This window comes from Felis catus, chromosome C1 (assembly GCF_018350175.1).
Source record: "Felis catus isolate Fca126 chromosome C1, F.catus_Fca126_mat1.0, whole genome shotgun sequence".
Classification (NCBI taxonomy): Eukaryota; Metazoa; Chordata; class Mammalia; order Carnivora; family Felidae; genus Felis; species Felis catus.
In genome coordinates this window covers 105,071,156-105,098,855 of record NC_058375.1, presented here as the reverse complement: position 1 = coordinate 105,098,855, position 27,700 = coordinate 105,071,156, and the positions used below count along the sequence as shown (strand labels likewise).

The following is a 27,700-nucleotide window of genomic DNA, read 5'->3' as shown; positions in this document are numbered from 1 at the left end:
CCAACTTTAAAAATAACTCTTTAATCATATGCACATGAGGGGAATAAAGGGCGGCACCAGGCTGACTGGGGAAGGGTGTAAGGTATTTTCCCTTTGTCCCCATGTCAGCTTGGCACAGTTCTGAAATCACACACACAAGTGGAACTGGTTTGGGAAATAGAATAAGAGGACTGAAGAGACAAAGGCAGGAAAGGAGAGGCAAGGGCTCGCAGTAGTTTCAGTCGGTGGACTCCAACACAGATTCACTCAGAGCAAGGTCCCAGTAGTGTTCAGCCCCATGCTTTTTGAAGTGCTCTCGAGCCATGTTCTCTGTAGGGCACTGTTTGAACTTCATCTCCCCAAAGCTCCGGTCTTTGGCCGTACCCTGGGAAAAAGACAAAATTTATAATAAAAACACTTTAAAAAAAAGATTTACTTTTAAGATTTTTTTAAAAAATGTTTTTTAAATTTATTTTTTGAGAGAGAGAGGGTAGGGAGGCAGAGAGAATCCCAAGCACAATCTGCACTGTCAGCACAGAGCCTAACATGGGGCTCAGCCTCACAAACCATGAGATTATGACCTGAGCTGAAATCAAGAGTCAGACGCTTTAACCCACCAAACCACCCAGGTGCCCCAAGATTTTTATTTAAATAATCTCTACATCCAACACGGGTCTTGAACCTACAATCCTGAGATCAAGAGTCACAGGCTCTACCGACTGAACTAGCCAGGCACCCCAAAACACTGCAATTTTTTTTTAATTCTTTAATTTTTAAAAATTTAATTAAAAAAAAATTTTTTTTGATCTTTATTTTTGAAGGATAGAGAGAGACAGAGTGTTGAGAGGGTAGGGGCAGAGAGACAGGGAGACACAGAATCCGAAGCAGGCTCCAGGCTCTGAGCTGTCAGCACACAGCCTGACGCGGGGCTCGAACCCGTAAACCACAAGATCATGACCTGAGCCGAAGTTGGAGGCTTAACCGACTGGGCCACGCTGGCACCCCAAATTCTTCAATTTTTTTTTAACATTCATTCATTTTTTTGAGAGACAAAAACAGAGTATGAGTGGGGGAGGGGCAGAGAGAGAGGGAAACAGAGAATCTGAAGCAGGCTCCAGGCTCCGAGCTGTCGGCACAGAGCCTGACACAGGGCTCAAACTCACAAACTGCAAGATCATGACCTGAGCTGAAGCCAAACGCTCAACTGACCGAAGCACCCCAAAACACTGCAATTTCTAATGTAAATCAGATATAATATACTCTTTTCTAAACCCTAATAACATGTGTGTAGCAATGTAGTTGAACGTGATTTTATGTTAAAAACTATTTTAACCTCCATTCCCTTGGACATTTGTGAGTCTTCATGAATTTATAGGCATAAAGGTTTCAGGTTTTTTGGTTTGTTTTTTTTTTTACTGAATGGAGGATGAGAAAGTCTGTGCTCTGATTGACACCTGAGTGGAAAAGCAAGTCAGGAAGGACTATGGAGGATGAGATGGGATGAACTAGTTGCCCACCAGGCCTCTACGACTAGAGGACCTTTAAGGAAAGAACCAGAGGCTAAAAGGACTCTTTCCACAAGACCCAGCAAGACTGTATACAAGCAGGAGGCTTTGGGGTCCACTGACAAACAAGAATATGAGGGTGAGGTGAAGAGGGGAATGGGAGCAGTGAGGGGGGTACCTGAAGAGAACTACAATAGAAAAAGATACATTACTGGGTGTAACCATATTCTCACCCAAGGCACCAACAACAATGAAGTCATAAAGTGCTATCTCAAGAGGCTTTCAGGGATCAGATTCCAATAAGAAGCTAGAGTAGAACCTGGCTTGTTTCTGAACCTGAGATACAATTCCTGTGGACTCTCAAAGGTAACTGAAAGAGATGAAGGGGGTAGGATATTAAATATCCAGGATGCAGGTGAGGTAGTTATTATAGCCTAATTTTGTATGCATAATAAATTGGAGGAATCTGGGATAAGATAGAAGAATACACGAAAAACAGTAAGAACTGCCTATAAAGAGTGGTCTTAAAGAACTGGGGAAATTGGAAAGGGACCATTTCAGTAAGTGCTCTTCTGTGTTATTAGAATTTAATAGGCATTCACTACCTTTGAAATAATATAATACTTTTATAATAAAGAACTAGTTACTAAATGAGTGCATTAAAAAAATAAAAGATAGGGGCGCCCGGGGTGGCTCTGTTGGTTGAGCATTGGACTCTTGATTTCAGCTCAGGTCATGATCTCATAATTTGTGAGACTGAGCCCCATGTTGGGCTCTGTGCCGATAGGGTGGGATTCTCTCTCTCTCTCTCTCTGCCCCTCACCCACTTGTGTGTTCTCTCTTTCTCTCTCAAAATAAATAAACTTAAAAAAAATTTTTTTTAATTAAAAATATACATGCACTCAACATACATGAATAAAATGAAAACATTAACTCAACACAAAGGTAGAAGATATTTACAATGTAAAAAAATGTATTTTGGCGTGGGAATAAAAGGATTACTGCAAGACATTAGGTTAAGGAAATAATTACTAAAACAAAATTTAATGCTTCCTGGAAAAATAGGATGGTATTTTATATGCTCACAAACAATAAACAATCCTTATTTCACATCTTGGCCTGAATAAGCATATGCATTCATTTATTCTTCAGAGCTAATACTGGTTCAGGGTGCCTGGCTGGCTCAGTTGATAGAACGCACGACTCTTGATCTCTGGGTCATGAGTTCAAGCCGCATGTTGGGTGTAGAGCTTACTTAAAAAAATAAATAAAATTTTAAAATTAAAAAAAAAAAAGAAAATAAAGAGGAACTAATATTGGTTCATTAAGATTTCAGGGATGAAGGACCTGTATAACCATAAAAAAATTGTATTTTACAGAGCACTATTACATCATAATCTAATTCTGGTCTCAGAAAACTGACAAATAGAAAAAGGAAACAAAATCCACATTTTTGTAGACAAACCAACAGTAATTGATATTAAGTGTCTTGCCCCATTTGAGCAGCTAGTAAGTGGTAATGCCCAGACTTCCAACTTTATATTCTTAAGTCTAACACATCTTTCACTATTATCCAGACAAAAAAAAAAAAATTCCCAGTGATTCATCTCCCTCTTTCTAAGTCTCATATCCATGACTGTGAAATAAACAACTCAGTCAAGAATTTATATTCTTGCCACCAGTTTTCCATACTCTTCCCCAGATGGCATATACTATACACTCATCAATTTAAAATATAGTCAGGAAGAATCTGCTGCCGAACATGTAACAATGAATTCCAAAAGGAAACATGAACTACTTAAGGAATCAATCATTGCTTAGTTTTACCATTCCTTTGCTCCACTAGAACAGTATAAACAACCAGGAACTAGCTGAAGTTCTGCTTCAGTGTTTAACAAAAGATCACCTACCTCCCAGACTAGTACACATTTGTTGGTTTTCTTCACAGCTTCCTCATCAGATTCCTCATCATCTGGAAAAGACAATATAGCTAAATCTTGCTCTAGACTTAGAGACCAAGATTTAGGTTCTAAACAAAGAGTATTCAAGTGTACCCCAATTCTTTTAAAATACTGTTCCCCTTTCCACTGTATCAGGGTCAAATGTCTTCTGTTATCTTTATTTCCTGCAAATCAGACTGAAAGTTCCAAACAGAGATACTAACTAATTCAACATTTACTGAGCACCTAATAAGTGTCAAGAGCTGCACCAGATACCAGGAATAATGAGATAGAGACAAGGAATCAACAATAAAAACTTGTCCTAAGCACTTTGAAAACCAGGCCTCAGATGCCAAGACAACAGAGTCTGTTACTAAGGAGTTTGATCTAATGGAGAAGGAGGGCAGATAAACCAAATGAAAATATCTTAGAAACACTTGTAAAACAAAAGAAAATATACGGCAATTATAGTGAAAAGTGTACTTTAAGTAAGGCATGAAAATATCTTAACTAAGGACACAAAATATAAAAGGGCCAAAGTTAGGAAAATTAAGAAAAGTATGACTGTTTGCACATGTTAAATGCTAACCCAGGTCTGCAAAGGGGAGAATGAATATGGATGGAAGAATGATGGTCAGAAGAGTGTCAAATATATTTTATACATATATAAAATTGGGCAAAAGAATGAAAAGTATGTATGTGTACATATATGTGTGTGTGTGTGTGTGTGTGTGTGTGTGTGTGTGTGTGTGTATAATTTTGCCTTCAACCCTTTAAAAACTTCTTTCAAGAGGCGCCTGGGTGGCTCAGTCAGTTGAGTGTCCAACTTTGGCTCAGGTTATCATCTCACGGTTCGTGAGTTCAAGCCCCATGTAGGGTTCTGTGCTGACAACTCAGAGTCTGGAGCCTACTTCGGATTCTGTCCGCCTCTCTCTCTCTCTCTCTCTCTCTCTCTCTGTGTCCCTCCCCCACTCGTGCGCTGTCTGTCCCTCTGTCAAAAATAAACATTAAAAATAAATAACTTCTTTCAAAAAATAATATAGACAATGCACATATAAAGTGCATAGTTTGCTGAATTTTCACAAACTGAATAGACTCCCATAACTAGTGTCCAGATCTGGACAGACAGGGAAAGCAGCTGGCAGAAACACCCTGAAGGCCAGGGAGAAGAATAACATGCACATCATCACGTAATAAATATGTAGGCATGAATGTCTACATGTTCACAGTCCAAACGGGTTTTTCTACAATTCCTAAACATTATTTAGTGTGAGCAAGTGTCAGTGGGAGGGAGTAGATGAATGGACAGAGTACCACCCCACCTCCCACTCCATCCCCTCTAACCCCCATTCACCATCTCCCTTTGTGTTAGATGTCTGTTCATCCCACTTTATCCGATGCAGCATAAGACGCTTAAATTTCTTCTGGGCCTTGGGGCCTGGAAACAGAGAAGGAGAATTTTGCCAGAGTTGTAGATGATGATGAAGTAGAAAGAACCTCTGAGCTCATCTGATACTCAGCCATTAATGTGGTAGTTGAAGCAATACCAGGAACTACATCTTAGGTCCTTTTGCTCCAATAAACACAGAAACAGAGGCCCAGGATATTATACCCAGGTATGGCTCTAAAACTCTATCTTTTCCTCCTTTCTCCCCACCATGCTAATCACTTCAAAGCCTAGGGTTGTGTGGGGACAAGTCTCCTTCAGTTTTTCAGACTCACCCCCTTCCACTACTACCACGTTGACATCCTTGTGCAGTACCACCACCCCTGTCAGGTACAGTTGCCCAGCATTGGCCTCAATCTTGAACTTCTTGGCTGGGTTGCTCAAATTTCGAACTCTGGAGAAGGGAAAGTTTAGTTATGGCTTTTGTTTCAGTTAGCATCAGTAGCTGCCTGAATGGAATGGCAAACAAACAGATGGATCCAAAATGGTTTTCTCTCTAAAAACAAAAATCTGCGGAGTAAGTAAGCAAATACACTAATGTTTGATAGGTAAAATCAATGAATCTAGAAGTAATCCCACTGTCTTATACTTCAAAGACTAGCACTGTATATACCCTATAATAAACAGCAGGTAATCAAAATTTACTCTAAGGAAAGAGATATTTACCATCATCCAAAAAAATGTGTAAGCTAATTGTTCTTGACAGTATAAAGATCAACAAATTCTTTGCCTTCTAGATGCTTGTAATGTAGTCAGAATGCTACTCATGGAAAATTTCTAGAAGGCTACATGAAAAACTGTTAGTAGCAATTACCTACAGTAAGTGGTACTAAGGGTTCAGAGAGTACGGGTCTTGTTCAGCAAGGCCCTTCTGTATTGTTAGATTAAAAAAAATCCTCATATCACTTTCATAGTAAGGAACGAGTTATTAAACACTAGCACGTTTTAAAAAATGGAAGGAACATATGCACTCAACATAAAAGAATAAAATGAAAACATTAATTCAGCACCAAGGTAGAACATATTTACAACATATTAAATATATTTTGGAGTGGGAATAAGAGGATTACTGCAATATATCAGGATAAGGATATAGTTACTGAAGAAAGAAACTTTTAATGCTGCCTGGAGAAATAGGGTATTTTCTGTTCCACAAAGGATGAATGATCCTTAGTTCACATCTTGGTCTCAACAAGTATATTCACTCATTCATTCTTCAGAACTAGTACTGGTTCACTGAGAAGCCCCCAGAGACAGAAGAGTAAGTCTTTAATCCTCATCATCATAAAAGCTTTACTAGCTCTTGATTCACGTTGGGGTCATTAGAAGTGAGTAGATATTGATGTTAGGAATGCTTTAGACCACAGTGATTCTGCCTCAAGCACTTGGAAAACTTTTGGCATTTCTAAGGGAAAGGCTGGCCCAGTTTGGACACCTACCTATATACAGATATGTGTACCCCCTGTGAAATGTCTTCTTTAAGCTTTTTAATTTTCTTGACCTTTCTCTGTTCTGCTGTAAGTTTTCGGGCAGCGTTGGCCTCTTCATGCGCTCTGTCGTGACAGGAAGGACATCCACAAGTGAGAAAGGCATTGAAGATCAGAGGCAAAGCTGAGGGAAAGAGAGAGCAACGGAGGACTCTCCCCTCCCTCCAAATATGGATCCCCCCAGAAGAGTCTGGGAAAGGTACTTGCCCTGGGTTTCCACCCAATCCATGGCACTTACTTCTGTCTTTTTGCCATCTGAGCTCTGACATGGGCTTCTACCTTCGTGGGGTCTTGAACAGCTTCTGTTCCTAATACTCGCATCAAATTTGAAATTCTCACTGCAAGTGGAGAGAAGATTAAATTAAATTTCCAGCTGGGATAACCTGGCACCTCTTCTCTATCAATTCATAACTGTTTACCTATCTCAAATCCCTGCTCAAAGCTCACTTCCTCTAAAAACCCCTACCTTGAAAAGCCCATCCAAAGAACTTAGCATTTGTAGAAAGTCACATAATATATATAGTTGGTATACATTTATTTACACTGCTTGAAAATTTACGACAGATAAGGAGTTTTATTTCTTTGGTATTTTTCACTCTGATCACAACATGTAGTGAAAGATCCTGAACATAACAGTGCTCACGCAAAATATTACTGAATGAAAACTACAGGAGTGAGGGTTTAACAATATTTTCATTTTTCAACTATAGAATTACGTACATAACAACTGTGCAAACAGTGCAACTATTATCTTCATGAATTTCAAGACCATTATTCTTTCAGGAAGATCAGAATATGATATATTTTTATACTTAAAAAAGAAAAAGCTTTAAATGACCTCTACAGTGAATATGTTGATCTGTCTTTAAGATTTCATTTTATTTATTTATTTTCTTAAATGTTTACTTTATTTTTGAGAGAGAGCGAGCGAGTGAGCAGGGGAGGGGCAGAGAGAGACAGAGGATCCAAAGCAGGCTCTGTGCTGACAGCAGAGAGCCAAATGCGGGGTTTGAACTCACAAACCATGAGATCATGACTTGAGCCGAAGTTGGATACTTAACTGACTGAACCAACCAGGCACCCCTAAGATTTTATTATTAAGTAATCTCTACACTCAACATGGGGCTCGAACTCACAACCGCAAGATCAAGAGTCGCATACTCTACTGACTGAGCCAGCCAAGCACTCCTATGTTGACCTGTCTTAGCCAGATTGTAGAAAATTTAGGAAAGGAAAAAATAACCAATGAATGATTCTGAGAAACAGAAAGCACTCAAATATCAAGAGATGCAAAAGTTCCTCTGGAATTACACAGATAAACTTAACACCCTTTCATCCCTGCCTCTAAGATATGTACCTTTGGGTTCTGGAGGAGGCATCAGGCCTAGCCTGACTTTCTCTTGTAGTTCCTTCTGTGCTTCCCTCCTTGTTTGCCTTCGAAGTTTCTTCTGTTCCTTCTTGGTAAGATATACCCCCAGAGTAACTGGTGTGTCATTGTCAACTGCCAAGTAAAGAAATAAAATTACAAAAGCAATAAGCCTATTAGAAGGATGTAGGTGACTATCAATCACATTAAAAAAAACTTTAAGTGTTATTAGTTATTTTAAGTTTGTGATAGTATAGCATTTTACTATCTATCTATCTATCTATCTATCTATCTATCTATCTATCTATCTATCTATTTAAAAGGGTGGCGGGGGGAGGAAGGGAGCAAATCCTAAGCAGGCTCCACACTCAGCATGGAGCCTGACATGGGGCTCGATCCCACGACCCTGGAATTATTATGACCTGAACTGAAATCAAGAGTCAGATGCTCAACTGACTGAGCCACCCAGGCGCCCCAGTATGTTCCATTTTTAAAAAACATTCTTATCTTTCATGAGAGTGTTCTAACTTGTTTTTTCTTGAAGTAGTTGACCGCTTTAATCAACTGAAAAGTGGCAAAGACAGAAAACAAAATTAGAGCTGCTCCAGTTGCTCTGCGTGAGGATTTGGGGTAGGTGGGGCCAAGATAATGAAATTTATAATTTTAGAGTTACAGGAATTGGGGAAAATCCTCTGGACTCCCAAAGCAGGTTTACTCAACTTTTAATTTTTTTAATTATTATTACTATATTTTATTTATTTTGAGAGAGAAAGCACAAGTGGGGGAGGGGTGGAGAGAGAGAATCCCAACCAGGCTCTGCACTGTCAGCACAAAGCCCAACGTGGGGCTTAAACCCACAAACCACGAGATCACGACCTAAGCCAAAGTCAGATGCTCAACGGACTGAGCCACCCAGGCGACCATATTATTATTATTATTATTTTTTTATTTTTTTGTTTTTTGTTTTTAAAAAAAAAAAAAATTTTTTTTTTAACGTTTATTTATTTTTGAGACAGAGAGAGACAGAGCATGAACGGGGGAGGGGCAGAGAGAGAGGGAGACACAGAATCCAAAGCAGGCTCCAGGCTCTGAGCCAACAGCCCGGAGACCAACGCGGGGCTCGAACTCACGGACCGTGAGATCGTGACCTGAGCTGAAGTCGGACGCTTAACCGACTGAGCCACCCAGGCGCCCCATATTATTATTATTTTTAAAGTTTATTTAAGTAATCTCTATACCCAACATAGGGCTCAAATTCATGACCCTGAGATCCAAGAGTCACATGCTCTCCTGACTGAGCCAGCCAGGGGCTCTGACAATTTTTTAAAACAAATAAAATCCCTTACGTTCTTCTAATGATCCACACTGATGACAACTAAGTAGACTCTGGTTAAGTAATGAGTATCTTTACATTACACAACATTACATAACATTACAATGATTATCATATACTATATTATCTCAAAGTCCCAATCTATTCTTCTAAACTTATTGGAGTTATTGGCAAGCAAATTTACTAATTGAGGTATTACCTCCTCTGTTCATCCCAAATATGATGAAAGTGTTAAATCTTTTATGATCTACATAATTCTTTTTTTTTATTTTTTTTTTTTAATTTTTTTTTTCAATGTTTATTTATTTTTGGGACAGAGAGAGACAGAGCATGAACGGGGGAGGGGCAGAGAGAGAGGGAGACACAGAATCGGAAACAGGCTCCAGGCTCTGAGCCATCAGCTCAGAGCCCGACGTGGGGCTCGAACTCCCGGACCGCGAGATCGTGACCTGGCTGAAGTCGGACGCTTAACCGACTGCGCCACCCAGGCGCCCCAATGATCTACATAATTCTTAAAGAAGGCATTATCAATCAACATTATCTCTATATGTGAGAAAGTTCTGTGTTCTAAATGACTTACCCAAGGGATTCAGCTAGTTAAAAACACAGCTGCAACTAAAACCTATCTCTTCTGAGTGAGCCAACAGGCTTTTGCTACAAAGATGATCAAGAGAGAAGAAGGCTGAAGACAAAGACGACTGAAGGGCAGTGGTGTACAAAACTGGAGTTGGGAGTCAAACATGAGAACTTTTTTTTAAATTTTTTTTTTTCGTTTATTTATTTTTGGGAGAGAGACAGAGCATGAACGGGGGCAGGGCAGAGAGAGAGGGAGACACAGAATCGGAAACAGGCTCCAGGCTCCAAGCCATCAGCCCAGAGCCTGATGCGGGGCTTGAACTCACGGACCTCGAGATTGTGACCTGGCTGAAGTGGGACGCTTAACCGACTGCGCCACCCAGGTGCCCCGAGAACGCTTTTTAAAACCCAACTTGTAATATACTTCAGTTGAAACCATCTCTAGGTTAGGCCTCAATGCTCTAGACCTGCACTGTCCAATACTGTAGTCACAAGCCACGTACACTATTTAAACTAAAATTAATTAAAACAGAATAAAATTTAACATTCAGTCTCTCAGTTGTATTAGTGCAACTCAGTTTTCAAATGCTCGACGGTCACAAGTGGATAGTGGCTACTGCATGGACAGCACAGAGAACATGTGCTGTCCATTGTCACATGAAGTTCTATTGGATAATACTTCTCTAGAGCCTTGATTCAGTAATCTAGACATTACCTGGAGGGTTGAGTTGGGCTGGATGTTCAACAAGATTTGTGATTCCAAAATAATCTTCTCTCTTGGGATTTTCCTCTGTACTAAAATTGGAGGAAGAAGGGAAAACAGGATATGTGGGTAGAGACAATTCTAAGAGAGAAGGAGTCTCAGAAATACAATGAAAAAATGCACTCTCCATAACATTCTAGCACCTTTTAGTGTGCATATCCACAACATGTAATTGTATTACACATAATTTTCAAGATGAGAAAACTGGGTCCACTAAGGTTGGACATACAATCCACATCAGTCACTCTCAACCTTTTTCTACCCTAATATCCCTGATGGATGGATGCCACATTCTTTCACTAATAACAATAACTCCCTGGGACAGTGGTTGACAAAGGAAGGGTTAAGGGGAAAGACTGAGATACAGTTTCCTAAAGCCATGGATCAGAATTATAGAACGGATAGAATTAAAGCTCTCCAAGTGTTTCTCAAATGATTTCATTCTTTCCCTCATCAATTAAGACTCCTTCCTCTCTATTGTAGGACTGGATCTTTAAGAAATGTAAAAGCCTATTATAGGTAGCAAAAAAAATAATAACCACAAAAGCAAATATAAACTTACATCCTTTCTCTTTTAGATCATTTGTGCCTTTTCCTTCCCATGTTAACCTTAAAAACTAAAAATAACTTATTCAACATATTTACAAATATAAGAGCCTGTATATGGCTACCTATTTCACTAGGATTTCATGATTTTACTTAATGCATGAGTATTATCTCTCCCAATAAAACTCTAGCCTTATTAAAAGGTATTAACTAACAAACTCACAGGTCAAAGCCATTGGGTATGATGTAAGAGTCCCACCACTCAATTTCAGGGATATCGCCTTCCTTTAGTTCTTTTTTAGGAGCAATGAGGGCCAGCCTAGTGGAAGTATGGATGCCTGTTTTTCGAGCTGCCTGTGAGATCTCTGCCTGCAGCTTCTCCAGTTGAGCCTAAAGACAAGATAAACAAAGATGGGAAGATAAATTGGAGTCACAGAAAACAGGGAAATAGTAGAATCCCAAATTTTAAAGTACTCCCTTGTTGCACTCTTTATGCCTAATGCAAAGAATTCATAACTTCTGAAAACTTAGAAGAAAAGAGGCATTCTACTTTATCCTTTACTTAGTTGATTTACATACAACTACCCTTATCACCATCCTTCACCCCACAGTGTGTGCCTGCGGCAAACACACAGAAATGGAATTCTATGAAAACTCCATTCTGAGAATGAAAACAAGAAGCAAAACTCACCGGATATAGAGTCAATTCAACTCTCAAGGTGTATGGATTATCTGCAGTAATGTTATATTACCAGGCTAGCTTTCCTCAATCACGCACAGGGTTCTGAATTGTTTCCCTCCACTGTCTGTATGTGAATTTTCAAAGTCAATTTTATTTCCACTTAAGTAGAATGGAATTAAGACAAATCAGCTAAAATTCAAGTATCCCAGGAATAAAGTAGTTTAAAAATTAGTCATTGAGGGGCACCCTGGGTGGCTCAGCTGGTTAAAAGACGGACTCTTGATTTCAGCTCAGGTCATGATCCCAGTTTTGTGACTTTGAGGCCCACATCCGGCTCTGCGCTGACCCTGCTGAGGTTGCTTGGGATTCTCTCTCTCCCCCTTCCCCTGCTTGCGCTGTCTCTCTCAAAATAAATAAATCAAAAAGAAATTAGTCATTGCTTTATTACTTGTGTATCTAATTGCCTAAAACTTTGAGAATTGAGTTGGCAGTATTTTAGGACTGTATTAAATTTCCTTTGTCACCTTCCTACCTTCTTTGAAGTTCTAGGTTATATTCTTTTTTTTTTAAGATTTTGTTTTTAAAGTTTATTTACTTATTTTGAGAGAGACAGACACCGTGTGAGTGGGGGAGGGGCGGAGAGAAAGAGGGAGAGAAAGAGCATTCCAAGCAGGCTCTGCGCTGGCAGTGCAGAGCCCAAAGCGGTGCTTGAACCCACAAAGCCGCGGGATCATGACCTGAGCCGAAACCAAGGGTCAGATGCTTAACCGACTGAGCCACCCAGGCACCCCTGAAGTTCTAGGTTATATTCTAAACCAGATACCTTTGTCCGTAATCGTTGGGCAATCTTCTCAAATTTGCCCTTGTCATGGAATTTAAAAGTGCGTCTCTGGCGCTGGGAAGGGGCAATTGAGACTCGAGGGTCAAAAAAAGTATTAGACTCCATGTCTTCTGATGGCTTTTCTTTTAGCTGTTGTTTGAACTGTTCCCTTTTCACAGCACGAATATTGGCCTTCAGAGTGGGCATGCGATGTGTCAGCTCAATCTCTTTGCCTGTTGCATCTACAGTGCGACCTTGCTCGTCGAGAATCAGTGGTGTAGGTTTAGTTTGATCTTTTAACTCCACCTTCCTGAGAAACAGCCCACAAAGAAATAAATGCCATATGGGACAATAAATAAGGCAAACAAGAAACAAACAGAAAATGAAACAAATCAAACCAAAGAGAACTAGGTTACACACAATTCTAGGGAACATAAACCCATCTGTGAAGAGTAACACCGTGACTGAAAACATCAAACTGAGTATGTGAGTACAGAGTAAAATCAGATGAAATGAATTTATATATTACATTGATAAGAATTTGCAAGCCTATCTTCACTCCGGAATTTCTGAATCAGACATAGTATGCCAAACCAATTGTAGGCGCTAAAAATAAAGTCTATCATCTTTATCCAGTTGTAGAGAACTCTCAGATCTGGTATCATTCACTGAGGTCTAATGGATATAGTTCTGAGTTAGGAACCAGGAGACTGGTTCTATTCCTAGCTCAACAACAGATAAAGAATCTTAACCTCAGGTCTACCAATTATAAAAAGAAGCTAATAAATTCTGCCACGAGCAAGCTAAGAGAATTCAATTGGTATTTATTAAGCACACGTAAGAAATATGAAACTGTAAGAAATGATTTAGGTTCCTTGGGAGAAAAGGATCAGTAACATTCAAAGGTATTTATTGCTTCTCCAGCTTCAGAAATACTAAGGGGTTCCACGAAACAGATACTCACGGGGGAGCAATGCCCATGGCGTGGAGATTGGCCAGGCCCACCATGTTGGCGTTGCCAATGAGCCCTGGCTTCAGTGCCAGCTGGGCTTGGATGCGGGCTTGTAGTTCAGCTGCTTTCCTCGCCTTCTCAATGGCATCATTCATGAAAGTGGCAGCCTGGGAGGGCTGAATAGTGTTGCCAATTGGAAGTCGCTCTGGCTGGGAAGAAGAAGGAGTCTTTGGCTGTGAGAGAGGAGAAAAAAGAAATCAGAATCAGAAGAATTAGACAGGCGGACAGGTCACTCATGTAGACTGGTAGATGGTGGCATGGAACATGCAGTGACCTTCCAAACTCAAATGAGTGGATAGCAAGAAAATGAGAGTGGATGGCAAGAAATTCTTTGCTAAAAAGTCTTCATTTCAGAGTAATCTGAGCACAATACCTGAGGTGTAGGGGGGCTAATGAAGCTCAGCTGTTTTTTCCTCTCCTCAATTTGCCGTGTTGCTGCCTCCATCATCTGTTTGATCTGCTCTCGGGGAGGGGGGGTGGAATTAAAAAACTGTTAATATCTCTTTTTTATTTCTCCTATACAGGTTCCTAAACACAAAGGGCTTTTCAGGTCTAGAGAACTAAAAATTTTTTGAATGAACCCACCATATTCTGCCTGTACCACAGGCTACAAAATTCAGTAAAGAAAAGCCTACATAGCTGAGCACTGAAACATTTCAACCCATCTTCCTCAAGCAGGAGTGGCATGATAGGTAGTAACATAGCTTGATGATTAAGACTCAGGTTAACAGGGGCACCTGGGTGGCTCAGTAGGTTGAGCGGCCGACTTCGGCTCAGGTCATGATCTTGCGGTCCATGAGTTCGAGCCCCACATCGGGCTCTGCGCTGACAGCTCAGAGCCCGGAGCCTGTTTCAGATTCTGTGTCTCCCTCTCTCTGACCCTCCCCTGTTCATGCTCTGTCTCTCCCTGTCTCAAAAATAAATAAAATGTTAAGAAAAAAAAAAAAAGGACTCAGGTTAACAGAAACCTGAGCTTGAATCTTAACTCTGCCACTTAATGCTTATGTGACACTGGACATGGTATTTAATCTCTAAAACTCCAAGTGCCTAAAAAAAGGTAACAACAGACCTACCTTACAAGGCTATTATGAGCATTTAAACAAAACTCTTGGCAGAGTCCACACAAATTATACTTTTAAGTTTATCTATTTAATTTTGGAATCTCTACACCCATGGTGGAGTTTGAACTCATGACCCAGAGATCAAGAGTCACATGCTCTTCTGACTTGAGCCAGCCAGGAGCCCCAAATTATCATATTTTTGATGAATTCCTGCTTTGGGTAACTGGAGACAACAATGCAAAGATCTGTTTCCTATCCCGTGTAAAATACTTCTTCTGTCCTAAAGAATATGAGAATAATAACCTTTGAGAATACAATCAAATAATTCTTGAATTTTCCAAAAGAAACCTTGCTGTCAAGGTGTTTCAAGATATATTTTTAAATTAATCACACACACAAAAAAATTTTAATGTTTATTTACTTTGAGAGAAACAGAGGGATAGGGAGAGAGGGTGGGGCAGACAGAGAGAGAGAGAATCCCAAGTAGGTTCCTTAGTATCAGCGCAGAGCCTGACATGGGGCTTGATTTCACAACCTGAGCAGAAATCAAGAGTCACATGCTTGAACAACTGACCGCCTAGGTGTCCCTAATTTTTCCTTTTCCTTTTTATTTTAGAGCCAGGGGCAGGGCAAAGGGAGAGAGAGAGAATTCCAAGCAGGCTCCATGCTCAGTGCTGAGCCGGACACAGGTCTTGATCCCACAACCCCGGGAGCCGAAATTAAGAGTTGGATGCTCAACTGACTGAGCCACCCAGGTGCCCTAAAGTTTATTTTTGACATCTTTTTTGTGTAAGTGATATATTAACATAGTTCAAAATGCAAAACAGTACAAAAGAGTATACTGTGAAATCTTCTACTGCTACTCTCTATAAAGCACCAGTATCTTTCCCTGCAGAAATATCATATATAAATATATATAAGCAAATTCATCCACCCACCCACACACATATATGTATATATTCTGTTCTTCTTCCAAGAGACTTTAAACAGCACAAGAAATATTTATTATATATGTAGTACCAAAATTGTTTTAAGAAAGCCCATTTTAGGGGCACCTGGGTGGCTCAGGTGGTTAAGCAGCTGACTTTGGCTCAGAGTCTAGAGCCTGCTTCAGATCCTATGTCTCCCCCCTCTCTCTCTCCCTCACTCCCTCTGTCAGTTAAGCGATCGACTTCAGGTCATTTTCGTGGGTCCGAGCCCTGCGTCAGGCTTTGTACTGACAGCTCAGAGCCTGGAGCCTGTTTTGGATTTGGTGTCTCTCTCTCTCTCTCTCTCTCTCTCTGCCCCTTCCCTGCTCATACCCTGACTCTCTCAAAAATAAATAAAACATTAAAAAACAATTTTTTAATTAACAAAAAAAAAGAAAGTCCATTTTAAAAACGCAGATAATTCTTATTAAAAACAAGTCAACTTGAAATTATTTTAGTGGATTATAGCATGTCAGCATTATATTTGGAAATTCTCCTCTGTCATCAAGCTGAGTTCTGATTAGTTCAATAATTTTCTCAATGACCCAACGAGGTAGACAACTGGGCAAATAATGTATGTAACACCCTTGTTTGCCACATAACAGGTGCTCGTAAATGTTATTTCAATAGCCTTCAGGTGGAATACTCCTAGTTAAACTAAGAAATGATAAAACATAGAGCAGTAAACAAAAGTTTCCCAATGCTAAATACTAATTCAAATCAAGGTCATGATGAATCTGGACCCCTGCATCTCTCACTTCTTCAGCTCATAGAATCACTGCTTTCAGTCCCTAATTACTCACCTGGAGCTTAGTCAGCATGCCAGGACTCTCTGAGGGAGGCCCAGGGATCACTTCAGGCTCCTCTTCCACCTCCTCAAAACGTGGTATCCGTCGCTTCTTTACTCCTGATGATTCCTTGGAGATCTCAGAGTCATCACCAAACACTTCCTAAAGAAACCCAAGATGACAGAAGAGTTTTCTCCCTACCCATGGGAGAAGGGAAGAATCATCCTAGTCCCTACCAGCATTTTGTAGCTTTCCCCAGAGTCCTTTAGACCCTCCACCAAATGGACCATCTCACCCAACTTCATCGTTCTCCTACTCCAGTCAAGCAAATTTCATCACCATGTCCTTATAAATGTTCCCATCTCAAGGTCTTTGCCAATACTACTGCCTACATTTGCAATGATATCCCTCAACTTTTTCCACACCCCTGTTCCAAGTCCTGCCTAAAACTCGCCTCAGGAAGTTTTCCTCACTAATAATCTCATCTCACTCTGATCAAACTGTTGTTTCATATCCTCTTAGCACTTAAGAGCTGGGTTCATATTACATAAAATTACATTGTTAATATTCTGTTTGCCAAGTGTTAAGTCTTCCAATGTTAGTACCTTCTCCCAATTAGAGTCTAAGCTCTTTCAGGACAGGGGTTTTCTCTTTCTTCTTCAGTATTACCCAGTAACACTCTGTTCTCATCAAACAATGGGAACTCAAATACGCTGACCAATTTGCAAGGTGAATTTAACAGGACCAAGAGTGGCCAACTGGAAGGGACAACGGGAAAAAGCAAATGTACACACCGGTGGTAGGCTTTGGGTGACATCCCCTCTTCACTAGGAGGGCTCGTGTTTTGCAAGGACATATCCTCGGCCAGGGGCGAGCGCTTCCTGGAACTCCTACAGTTCAAGAAAAAGGACTCTCCCATAATATATTGTGTGGGGTGGGGACCTGAACGGACCAAAATGGGACCCGTATCCCAAAGCTACCTAGATACCTCCTTCAAGAAACCATTTTTATCAATCCCACCCAATGTAGTCACTTCATTCACAGCATGCCTCAGCCCTTACACAGCCACATGCCCTATTATAGCATTAATTTCACTCCACAGATCTGTGCAAATCGTGGATTAAGCATTCCCACGTAAACATACCAAATTCAACATCAGTCTGAAACCCTACAGTCATCTCTAAAATTTATATGAGACTGCTACTTAGATTTTGTAATTTGTGACTATATTCTGTTGTGCCCTTCCTTAAATTGCAAATTCCTTTAAGGCAAGGACTATTTCTCATTCCTCTCACCACCCACGATGACTTAAACACAAAAGGCACATGACCCTCTATTTCTCTCGGTTCTACAACCTGGCCAGGGACCAAGCAGACATTGCTTATTCACTCTTTGTGCCCCAGGAAAAGCAATAGGATAGCCAAGGTATCAAATGCACTTTGGAAGGTTTGATGGGAGCCACAGAAAAGACTTTTTTAAAGCACAAGAAAAGAGATAGAGAAACCAGCCACCTGACGCAGCTACTATTGAAAAAAGGCATGGCCAATCAGCAACTACAGAATAAAAAGTGAAGGAAGTAAGACAGTAATGATGGTCCTTTTAAGTAGTCCACTCATGGGGCCAGATGACCAGCCATATGCTATATAGCAAACAGCAGGCTCTCAAGACATACAGTAAATAATAATTTTTGTTAGGTATCCCATCTACAAGTCCACTGTAGAAAAACCTCTAAAAGGAACTACAGGGAGGTTTACAACAGTGGAGTCACATTCTGAAACATCTATTAGGTATCAAGTAAACCAAAACATAAAACCTTAGAGTGATCAACTTATAGGTAGTAGTAAGGGGGGGGGGGGGGGGGGGAGGAGACAAAGGGAAATGTAAGAACTAAAACTCCTAACTGTACGTGAAAAAGGACAAAGCTACCAATTGTTTCCCTGAAGTATTTCAACCCATGAACTTACATAGTTCACCATCATAAGATGGTGATAATACAAGCTCACCTCCTCTCCTTTAATGTCTTAGTATCTCTCTTGAATATTATGTATTCTAATATTAAATACCAAAGTGTGAGTGAGGTAAGCTTAGCAAATTTATTACCATTCAAAACACTCCCAAGCTCATCAGATAATTAACTGTAACCTACCTTTAGCTCTCGTTTTCTGCTCCTGTCACTGCTAGACTTGGAATGTCTAGAGCTCCGGCCTTCCTCCACAGCCTCAAATAGTTTGTCCACAAATCGGAGAGTAGAATCATCAAGAAAAGGTTTCAGATGGTCTGACAGGAAAAAAAGAGGTGGTAGGGTTGAAAAAGTTAGAGTACAAGGAGTGAGTGGGTAGCTCAGTTGGTTAAGTGCCCGGCTCTTGATTTCTGCGCAGGTCATGATCTCATGGTTTTTGAGTTTGAGCCCTGCATCGGGCTCTGATGTGACAGTGCAGAGCCTGCTTGGGATTCCATTTCTCTCTCTCTGCCCCTCCCCTGCTAGCACACACAGGCTCTCTCTCTCTCAAAATAAATAAACTTAAAAAAAAAAAAAAGACAAAGTAACAGTACTTAGTCCTATATTAGGCATATAACAGACACCAACACTGGAATTTTACCTCCAGGAGGGAGGGAAATGTTTTCCTAAGTTCTTTGTAGGATTCCCATAAATCCTCTTATATTGAATGACCTTGCCCTATGAGGTAAAAATATAGTTACAATTTTTTGCAGTAAGAAGTAGCAAAGCCAGAGCAATCTATTCAGGTTGAACATCAAAGTTAATGATGAATAATCACCCTAACTCTTCCCAAAGAGCAAGCTGGAAGAGACTACTATTAACAAATTCTACCTTCCTCAACTTTTTTCATAAACTTGGTTATCACTCTGAACTTGAATCTACCCATCTGACTTTAGCATATTTTTTCTTTCTTTCTGTTTTTTTTTTTTGAGAGAGAGAGCGAGTGAGCCCCCACAAGCAGGGTGAGAGGGAGAGAAAGAATCTGATGCAGGCTCTCCATACCCAGTGCAGAGTCCGAAGCAGGGCTTACACTTACAAACCGTGAGATCATGACCTGAGCCAAAATCAACAGTCAGCCACTTAACCAACTGAGCCACCCAGGTGCCCTTAGCATCTTTCCTAAGTAAATATAACTTAGTTGATTCAACTGACTTGACATTGGTCAAAGGAAGTCAGTCTGAGATTCAAAATATGTCATAAATGGGGTATCCAGTTGGCTCAGTTGCTAGAGCCAGCATCTTGATCTTGAGATCATGAGATCAAGCCCCACATTGGGCATAGAGCTTACAATTAAAAAAAAATAACAAATAAAAAACAAAATATGTCACAAATAGTATTAAAAAAAGGGAAAAAGCAAAATTAGTCATTTAGGCTATTTCCATCATAATGCAGGAGAAAATAATACGTGGCCTAATTTTTTTTTAGACACTCCCAGCAGAGAGAATTTGGGGAAGTTCAAAGCAGTGTTTGGGATCCTGCTATAAGTCAAAAGATTCATAAAACAGGGGCTCCTGGGTGGCTCAGTCAATTGAGTGTCCAACTTTGGCTCAGGTCATGATCTCAAGGTTCATGAGTTCAAGCTCCACAATCAGGCTTGCTGCTGCCAGCCTGTCAGCATGGAAACTGCTTTGGATCCTCTGTCTCCCTCTCATTCTGCTCCTCCCCCACTTGCATACTCTCTCTCTCTCAAAAAATAAAAACATTAAAAAAAGATTCATAAAAGGACATACCAGCTGCCTTTTTCTTGTCCATGCCCTTCCCCACACAGTTCAGTGCTGCTGTGACCACTGTGGGCTCTGAGAAACCCAGCACCCTCTTCACTGTCTTCTCTATCCATGGCTTCAGTTCATCCAGCTCCCTCTTAGACAGTGCCATTCTTCAGGATAGGGAGGGTAGCTCAAATGGGATTCAGTCCTGCACCTAAAAAGAAACCAGGAGAACACTTAGTTAGAGGGTAGGAAAAGAGCACCCCAAGCAATGTTTAGTGTATTAGGAATGCCCTCTCCGCCTCTCTTCCCAATCCTTAGGCAAGTTCCTGCACTTCATTTCGACCTAAATACTTTCTCTAAAACCCATTACTTAAAAGCAGAAAGAACTACATTTCATTTGCAACTCTAACTCAGTTAGGTATCAGTGGATCAGTGAAATCTGGGGAATAAACAAACCAACCCTGGGACTAACCTAGTCTGAGAAATGAGTTCTAGCTTCTTTTCTGATCTTGTCATAACAAGGATTGGCAAACATATAACCTGAAAACAAGACTGAAAAAACCCACTCAGAGGCCAGCTTTTCTTTTTTTTAATGCTTATTTATTTCTGAGACAGAGAGAGACAGAGCATGAGTGGGGGAGGGGCAGAGAGAGAGTGGGAGACACAGAAGCAGAAGCAGGCTCCAGGCTCTGAGCTGTCAGCACAGAGCCCGACTCGGGCTCGAACTCACAAACCGTGAGATCATGACCTGAGCTGAAGTTGAATGCTCAACCGACTGAGCCACCCAGGTGCCCCCCAGAGGCCAGCTTTTCTGTCTCTCCTGCTTCCAGGTAGGCATTCCTTAACCTAGCCTTGACCTGTAGGATTCCCTTCTTTTAAGGAATGGTGGTGGGGGGGTGGGGGTGGGGAGGGGGAGAGAGAAAGGGCTATCCAGGTCAGCCATCCTATATTAAAGTTCATAATCCTGGGGTGCCTGGCTGGCTCACTTGTTATGGCATGTGACTCCTGATCTCAGGGACATGAGTTCAAGTCGCATATTGGGCGTGGAGCCTACTTTAAATAAATGAAACATTTAAAAAAATAACAAATCTTATAATCCTTAAGAATGCTGTCATGACTGTACATATTCATCCCTGTGGGAATTCTGTACCCAGATCACGTTCTCTCCTGTTCTACTCTGTCAGTTGACTTTGTAAGATTAATTCTTCACCTCAGAAAAGAAGGTCCTCATTTTGGATGTACTTTCTCTCTCTCCCTTTTCATCTTTATTCTTCTACTTTTTAGCTTAGCAGAGAAAACACTATCATAAAGGACACCCTACAACAAATCTTTGTTATTTAATGCAAGTTAATGTAATTCTTCAACATTATTCATTTTACATTTTTGATCTCCTACTTAAGCAGCAAAACTCATGAGCATAGAGAAAATTTTATTTCCCTGATTTTCTCCGTAAGTGCTTAAATCAATAAACTGCACTGACCTCCGTTTCCAAGCTAACTTCCTCCCAGCACTGCTACAAATCAGGGTCTCCGGTAGTCAATCTTTCAAGATGTTTTAAGACCTCTTTTCTCCTAAAAGATAGTCTGATTAATTTCTACTTTCTTGGCAGGTTTACCCTCTCTATAAGACCTGTTGCTAAACAGCATATTTAATTTTGGCATAACCATGGGAAGCCAGTAGATTAAAATCAAGAAACTAGGAGTGAAAGATTTTGTGTCTCAGGGACATGTTCTATGAATAATTCTATGGCAGCTCTATTCACCTATATTATGATAGAGTATAGTTTATAAATCTCTGTATATTAAACATGCATTACTCAAAAGAAGCATAGACACCACAGAGAGTGAAGAAAGAGTTCACACTGAACATTTGGGTCACAGAGTTCTACTGTTTACCAGCTTTGGGGCAAGTAATTCCTCTGAGCCTCGGTCTACTCATCTTACAAAATGAGGACAATCTGCCATACCTTCATCATTTTTATCATTCAGTAAATATTTATTGTATAATTACTAAGTCTCAATCAGTGCACTGGGTGCTGCGGATACCTACAACGGTGAACGTATCAGACAATCCTCGCCTTAACAAGGCTTACATTCCACTAGAATTGAATCATGGGCTAGAAAGCGTAAGCAATTTGAAAAGCCAAAGCAACAAATGAGCTACCTCTCTATCAGATGAAACGTGTGCCCAAATACTATACTAACAAATGTATTCAACTTCAACTCAATCCTCTAGCAAACTAAACAGCCAGTGGACACAAATAAAAGTTCCCAACAGTCACTAGCTTTGTCACTAATCAAATGTTCAACAGTAACTGCCTGGGACGGGGCGGGGTGGGGTGGGGGTGGAAGAAGAGGTAGGCAGAAGGATCTCTCAATGAGCAGGTAGCAGAATCCAATCTTCTGAAGAATCCCCTTACTCCGTGTTCTTTGCTACAACCTGAGTTTCCTTCCCTCTGCAACCCCTATTCTTCTCTGCTCTTTCCCTATCTCCCACTGGCTCCCCACCCCACCTTGTCCTCCCCAAACTCCCATCTTAGAGCCAGTCTCCCCACCCCGTCCCCTTCCCGCCCCCGCCCTTTTCCTCTTTACAATCTCACTCCAACCCATTCTCCCTCAGAACCTTGTACTTCTTCGGCTTCCTTCCCACTGAACCTTCCCGCCAGGGTCCTGCCCTTGGACTGAAACCTGGTCCTCACCGCTCGGACCACAGCATATCCACCCCGGGCCCGGGGTCACTACTCACCTCACAAACTTCAGCCCCTGAGACGGAGCCCGAACGTTACACCGGAACCGGAAACCCTCCGACCGCCCTACGGCCTGCCGTCGCTACCGCCACGGCCGCCGCCACGCCGCGGCCCCCCGACATGTGACGGGGAAGGGCGGGGCCACCGGTTCGCGCAGCCGTAGTAACCATCTGCTCGGCGGCGGCGCGCATGCGTGCCCGAGCTGTGAAGTTCGCCTGTACAAGTTGCTGCCTACTTAGGTTTCCCCAGCGAAATGCGGTAACTAGATTCCTGCGAAGCTAATGTTGCCTGAAGCAGAAATTGGGCTGCTTGCAGTACTCCTAGTGTGAAGACTAAGTGCGCTAAAAACGGGACTTTTGCGTTCGGGCTAAACGCGGCCTCTCTGGTAGTAAGTAAACCTGAGAGTCGTGGTCGCTAGCATTATCCACCCCTCTTTAACCTTTCTCCCTTACTTAAGCGTGATGCCAGAGACTACCAAGAAAAATGAGAACATAGGAGGACTCTGAAGATAGCAGCTCCGCATTTGTTCCTTTTACTGTCTCATTCATTCACTGACATAGTAAATATTTGAGTGCCTACTACTATGTGCCAGGCATTATCTGAGAATGGATATCCCTTAATGATGAAGAACATGGGCTTTAAAGCCAGACTGTCTAGATTTGTATTCTAGCTCTCTCACTCATTAGCTGTGACATTAGGCAAGTTACTTAAGTCTGTTTCCTTACCTGTAAAAAAAAAAAAATCCAATTCGTGGGGCTGCTGTGAGGACCGCAAGAATGACGGAGGGTAAGTGCTTCTCAGAGTTCAATAAAGCTTCATTATATATAATAATTAGCCAGTTGCCTCATAAATGTGTAAAAGACATCTCAAGTAATGAAAACTAAGCTTCTGATTCTGCTATCCTCCCTCCCCCAAAACAGCTCCCAATCTTCATCCTCAGTTAATGGCAACTGTATTCATAGTTATGCAAGCCAATGATCTTGGAATGGTCCTGGTCTCCTGTTGTATTGGTCCTATAGAATCCACTTGCTTCTCACAGCTTCCACTACTCTCAATTTTATGCTTGGATTATTATTTTTTTAATGTTTATTTCATTTTTTTGAAAGAGTGTGAGCAGGGGGAAAGAGGGGGACAGAGGATCTGAAGCGGGATCTGTGTTGACAGCAGAGAGCCCAAAGCGGGGCTCAAATGCACCAACCCGAGATCATGACCACAGCCAAAATCAAGAGTCAGACGCTTAACCGACTGAGCCACCCAGGTGTCCCTATGCTTGGATTATTTTAGTAGCTTCCTGCTTTCTCTCTTGCTTCCACTCTGGCCCCCTTTGGTCTCATCACATAGGAATAAGCAGCAAACTATCTAGTACTAGAGTGGCAGGTACTGTAGTGATCATCAGAAAGGTTATTATTATTCTCTTGGTTAAAAACCATCCCTTGGCTTTCCATATCAGAGTAAAATGCCTTACAAAATCTGCCCCACTCCATAACCTCTGTGATCTCTTTACCTCACTCATTCAACTCCAGAATCCTAACCCCCTTTGTTTCTTGAACATACCAAAGATAATTTCACCTCAAGGCCTCTGGACTTGGTACTTTCTGCCTGGATTGTTCTTAATCCAGATATAGGATTTGTTCCCCGCATCCCCTTCAGATTTTTATTCAAATATGACTTCAGCAAACCTTCCTGACCACCCTATTCAATTCTGAAGCCCGTTGGGCACTCTTGATTTCCCGGATCTTTACCTTTTTCCACAGTACTTCTACTAGTTCTTATGTTTATAGCTTATCATCTGACTCCCTCTGCTAAAATACAAAACTTAAAGACAAGAATCCTTGAGGCACCTGGGTGGTTCAGTCCATTAAGTATCTGACTTTCGATTTCAGCTTAGGTCATGATCCCAGGGTCATGGGATCAAGCCCCACATCAGGCTCCATGCTTGGGATTCTCTCCCCACACCCCGCTCTACCCCTACCCCACTCACATGTGTGCTCTTTTTCTCAAAATAAGTAAACTGAAAATAAAATCTTAAAATAAAATCTTAAAATAAAAATTTAAAATACAATACAATACAATAAAATAGGGGCACCAGGCTGGCCCAGCCAGTTGAGTGTTGATTCTTAATTTCAGCTTAGGTCATGATCCCAGGGTTGTGGGATCAAGCCCCACATCGGCCTCAGTGCTTGGGATTCTTTCCCTCTCTGCCCCTCCTCTGCTCATGTTCTGTCTCTCTCTCAAAATAAATAAATAAACACTTAGAGAGGAATCATTGTCATTGATATATATCATAAATGCCCACAATAGCACCTGGCACAATTAAATATATGTTGAGCTAGAGAATGAGTATTTTTCAGCAGTGGATCTTGCAGGCCTCAGAACCCGCTGGTCTGTTTTTCACCTAGAGAATGGAAAAGCCTTAAGGCTTTGTGTGTCACATTGTTTTTTTATCTCCAGGACCTAGGATAGTACCAAATAAAGGCTCAATAAATGATAAATGAGTAAGACCTGACAGGACTCATTTTCTCATTCTATCAGTAAGCCTGTATTTTTCCCTTTCTTCAAAATGAGGTTCTAAACCTTACTGACCATTAAACCACAGCTTCTGAAAAGCATGTATGTGGGCAAAGTATAGTTTGGAAAAAAACCTGTTCAATATTATGGCACAGTTTCATGTATGGGAAATAAACTATTCTGTTATATCAGATTACAAACTACAGAAAATGAAATTCCAAGATGTCTTCTTAGATGACAGGCTCACTAGAAAATGCAGTTATTCTCTAAGTAGGTTATTAAAATTTCCCAGGGAACATAAGACTTTTGTATTAAAAGGCTGGCTTCAAAGAACTTTGAGAAATATATACTAAGAACCACCTTCCCTGATGGTGCAGCATCACATAATGGAATAAAGCTTAGTTTTGGGTAACAAATTGAGGGAGCCCTAACATGTTGCTCAAGTTATTCATGCCTCAGCTTCCCCCATTGTATCTTTTTTCATATTTTTAAATTCTAGTTAATATGGTCTAATATTGGTTTCAGAATTTAGTGATTCATCACTTACATATAACACCGAGTGCTCATCATAGCAAGTGCCCTCCTTAATACCCATCACCCATTTAACCCATACCCCACCCACCTCCTTTTATCAACCCTGTTTGTTCTCTATCATTAAGAGTCTCTTGGGCGCCTGGGTGGCGCAGTCGGTTAAGCGTCCGACTTCAGCCAGGTCACGATCTTGCGGTCCGTGAGTTCGAGCCCCGCGTCAGGCTCTGGGCTGATGGCTCAGAGCCTGGAGCCTGTTTCTGATTCTGTGTCTCCTTCTCCCTCTGCCCCTCCCCCGTTCGTGCTCTGTCTCTCTCTGTCCCAAAAATAAATAAACGTTGAAAAAAAAAAATTAAAAAAAAAAAAAGTCTCTTGTGGTTTACTTCCCTCTTTTTTCCTTTCCCATATGTTCATCCATTTTGTTTCTTTTTTTTTTTTATTTTATTTTTAAATTTTTTTTTTCAACGTTTATTTATTTTTGGGACAGAGAGAGACAGAGCATGAACGGGGGAGGGGCAGAGAGAGAGGGAGACACAGAATCGGAAACAGGCTCCAGGCTCCGAGCCATCAGCCCAGAGCCCGATGCGGGGCTCGAACTCACGGACCGCGAGATCGTGACCTGGCTGAAGTCGGACGCTTAACCGACTGCGCCACCCAGGCGCCCCCATCCATTTTGTTTCTTAAGTCCCACATGAGTGAAATCATATTATGTTTGTCTTTCTCTGATGGACTTACTTTGCTTAGCATAGTACACTCTAGCTCCATCCACATTGTTGCAAATGGCAAGTTTGCATTCTTTCTGATGGCTGAGTAATATTCCATTGTATATACCACATCTTCTTTATCATCAGTCAATGGACATTTGGGCTCTTTCTATAGTTTGACTATTGTTGATAATGCTGCTGTAAACATCGACATGCATATACACCTTCGAATCTGTATTTTGGGTAAATACCTAGTAGCACAATTGCTGGATCATAAGGCAGTTCTATTTTCAACTTTTTGAGGAGTCTCCATACTGTTTTCCAGAGTGGCTGGCTGCACCAGTTTGCATTCCCAATAGTGTAAGAGGGTTCCCTTTTCCCTGCATCTCACCAACATCTGTTGTTTTCTGTGTTAATTTTAGCCATTCTGATGGGTGAGGTGGTATCTCATCGTGGTTTTGTAGTTCCCTGATGATGAATGATGTTGAGCATCTTTTCATGTGCCTGTTAGCTATCTGTATGTCTTCTTTGGAAAAATGTCTATTCATGTCTTCTGCTCATTTCTTCACTGGATTGTTCTTTGGGTGTTAAGTTTGATAAATTCTTTGTAGATTTTAGATAATAACCCTTTGTCATTATGTGTCATTTGTAAATATCTTCTCCCATTCTATAGGTTGCCTTTTAGTTTTGTTGTTTCGTTTGCTGTGCAGAAGTGTTTTATCTTGATGAAGTCCCAATAGTTCATTTTTACTTTTGTTTCCCTTGCCTCCAGAGATGTTTCTAGTAAGAAGTTGCTGTGACCAAGGTCAAAGAGGTTGTTGCCTGTGTTCTCCTTTGGGATTCTGGTGGTTTCCTGTCTCACATTTAGCTCTTTCATCCATTTTGAGTTTATTTTTGTGTATGGTGTAAAAAAGTGGTCCAGTTTCATTCTTCTGAATGTTGCTGTCCAGTTTTCCCAACCACCGTTTGTTGAAGAGACTGTCTTCTTTCCACTGGATATTCATTCTTGCCTTGTTGAAGATTAGTTGACCATATAGTTGTGGGTCCATTTCTTTCCTCATCGTATCTACAGCACCTAATACCAATGTCTCACAGAATATCCACTCAAAGTCTGAATAGGTTAATGATTCCAACTCTGCAGAGTTGTAAGTTTATTCTGTTTGAGTGCTTTTAACAGTCTGGGTTCAATTCCCCAGAGGGAAATATTTTTCTAGGAACTGATTTTATTTCTAA

At 41.0% G+C, this 27,700-nt stretch overlaps 1 protein-coding gene across 5 annotated transcripts; it reads right to left on the bottom strand.

Moving 5' to 3' along the window:
• Positions 1-5: 5 nt before the first annotated feature.
• Positions 6-22,876, bottom strand: PRPF3 (pre-mRNA processing factor 3). Of its 5 annotated transcripts, XM_019837776.3 has the most exons (17): positions 22,727-22,758; positions 21,462-21,552; positions 20,003-20,192; positions 18,420-18,550; positions 16,289-16,435; positions 13,830-13,913; positions 13,409-13,629; positions 12,448-12,754; positions 11,166-11,332; positions 10,349-10,428; positions 7,716-7,859; positions 6,597-6,696; positions 6,311-6,424; positions 5,147-5,265; positions 4,779-4,862; positions 3,395-3,456; positions 6-364 (listed from the first exon to the last, which is right to left on the bottom strand). In XM_019837776.3, exons 3-17 carry the CDS (start codon positions 20,145-20,147, stop codon positions 218-220), a joined length of 2,052 nt encoding a protein of 683 aa, XP_019693335.1. In that variant the 5' UTR covers positions 20,148-20,192; positions 21,462-21,552; positions 22,727-22,758; the 3' UTR covers positions 6-217. The 5 variants fall into 5 exon arrangements, with proteins under 5 accessions (XP_019693335.1, XP_003990619.1, XP_006935144.1 ...); XM_003990570.5 differs by lacking the exon at positions 21,462-21,552 and having other exon boundaries at positions 22,727-22,876; XM_006935082.4 differs by lacking the exon at positions 21,462-21,552 and having other exon boundaries at positions 22,604-22,727.
• Positions 22,877-27,700: the final 4,824 nt, after the last annotated feature.

Coding starts and splice junctions, on each gene's coding strand:
- PRPF3 (XM_003990570.5), bottom strand. CDS start 20,147: ATGGCACTGTCTAAGAGGGAGCTGGATGAACTGAAGCCATGGATAGAG. Junction 18,551..20,002: donor GGACAAGAAAAAGGCAGCTG/GTATGTCCTTTT, acceptor TTTTCCTGTCAG/ACCATCTGAAACCTTTTCTT. Junction 3,457..4,778: donor ATCTAACACAAAGGGAGATG/GTGAATGGGGGT, acceptor TGTCTTTTCCAG/ATGATGAGGAATCTGATGAG.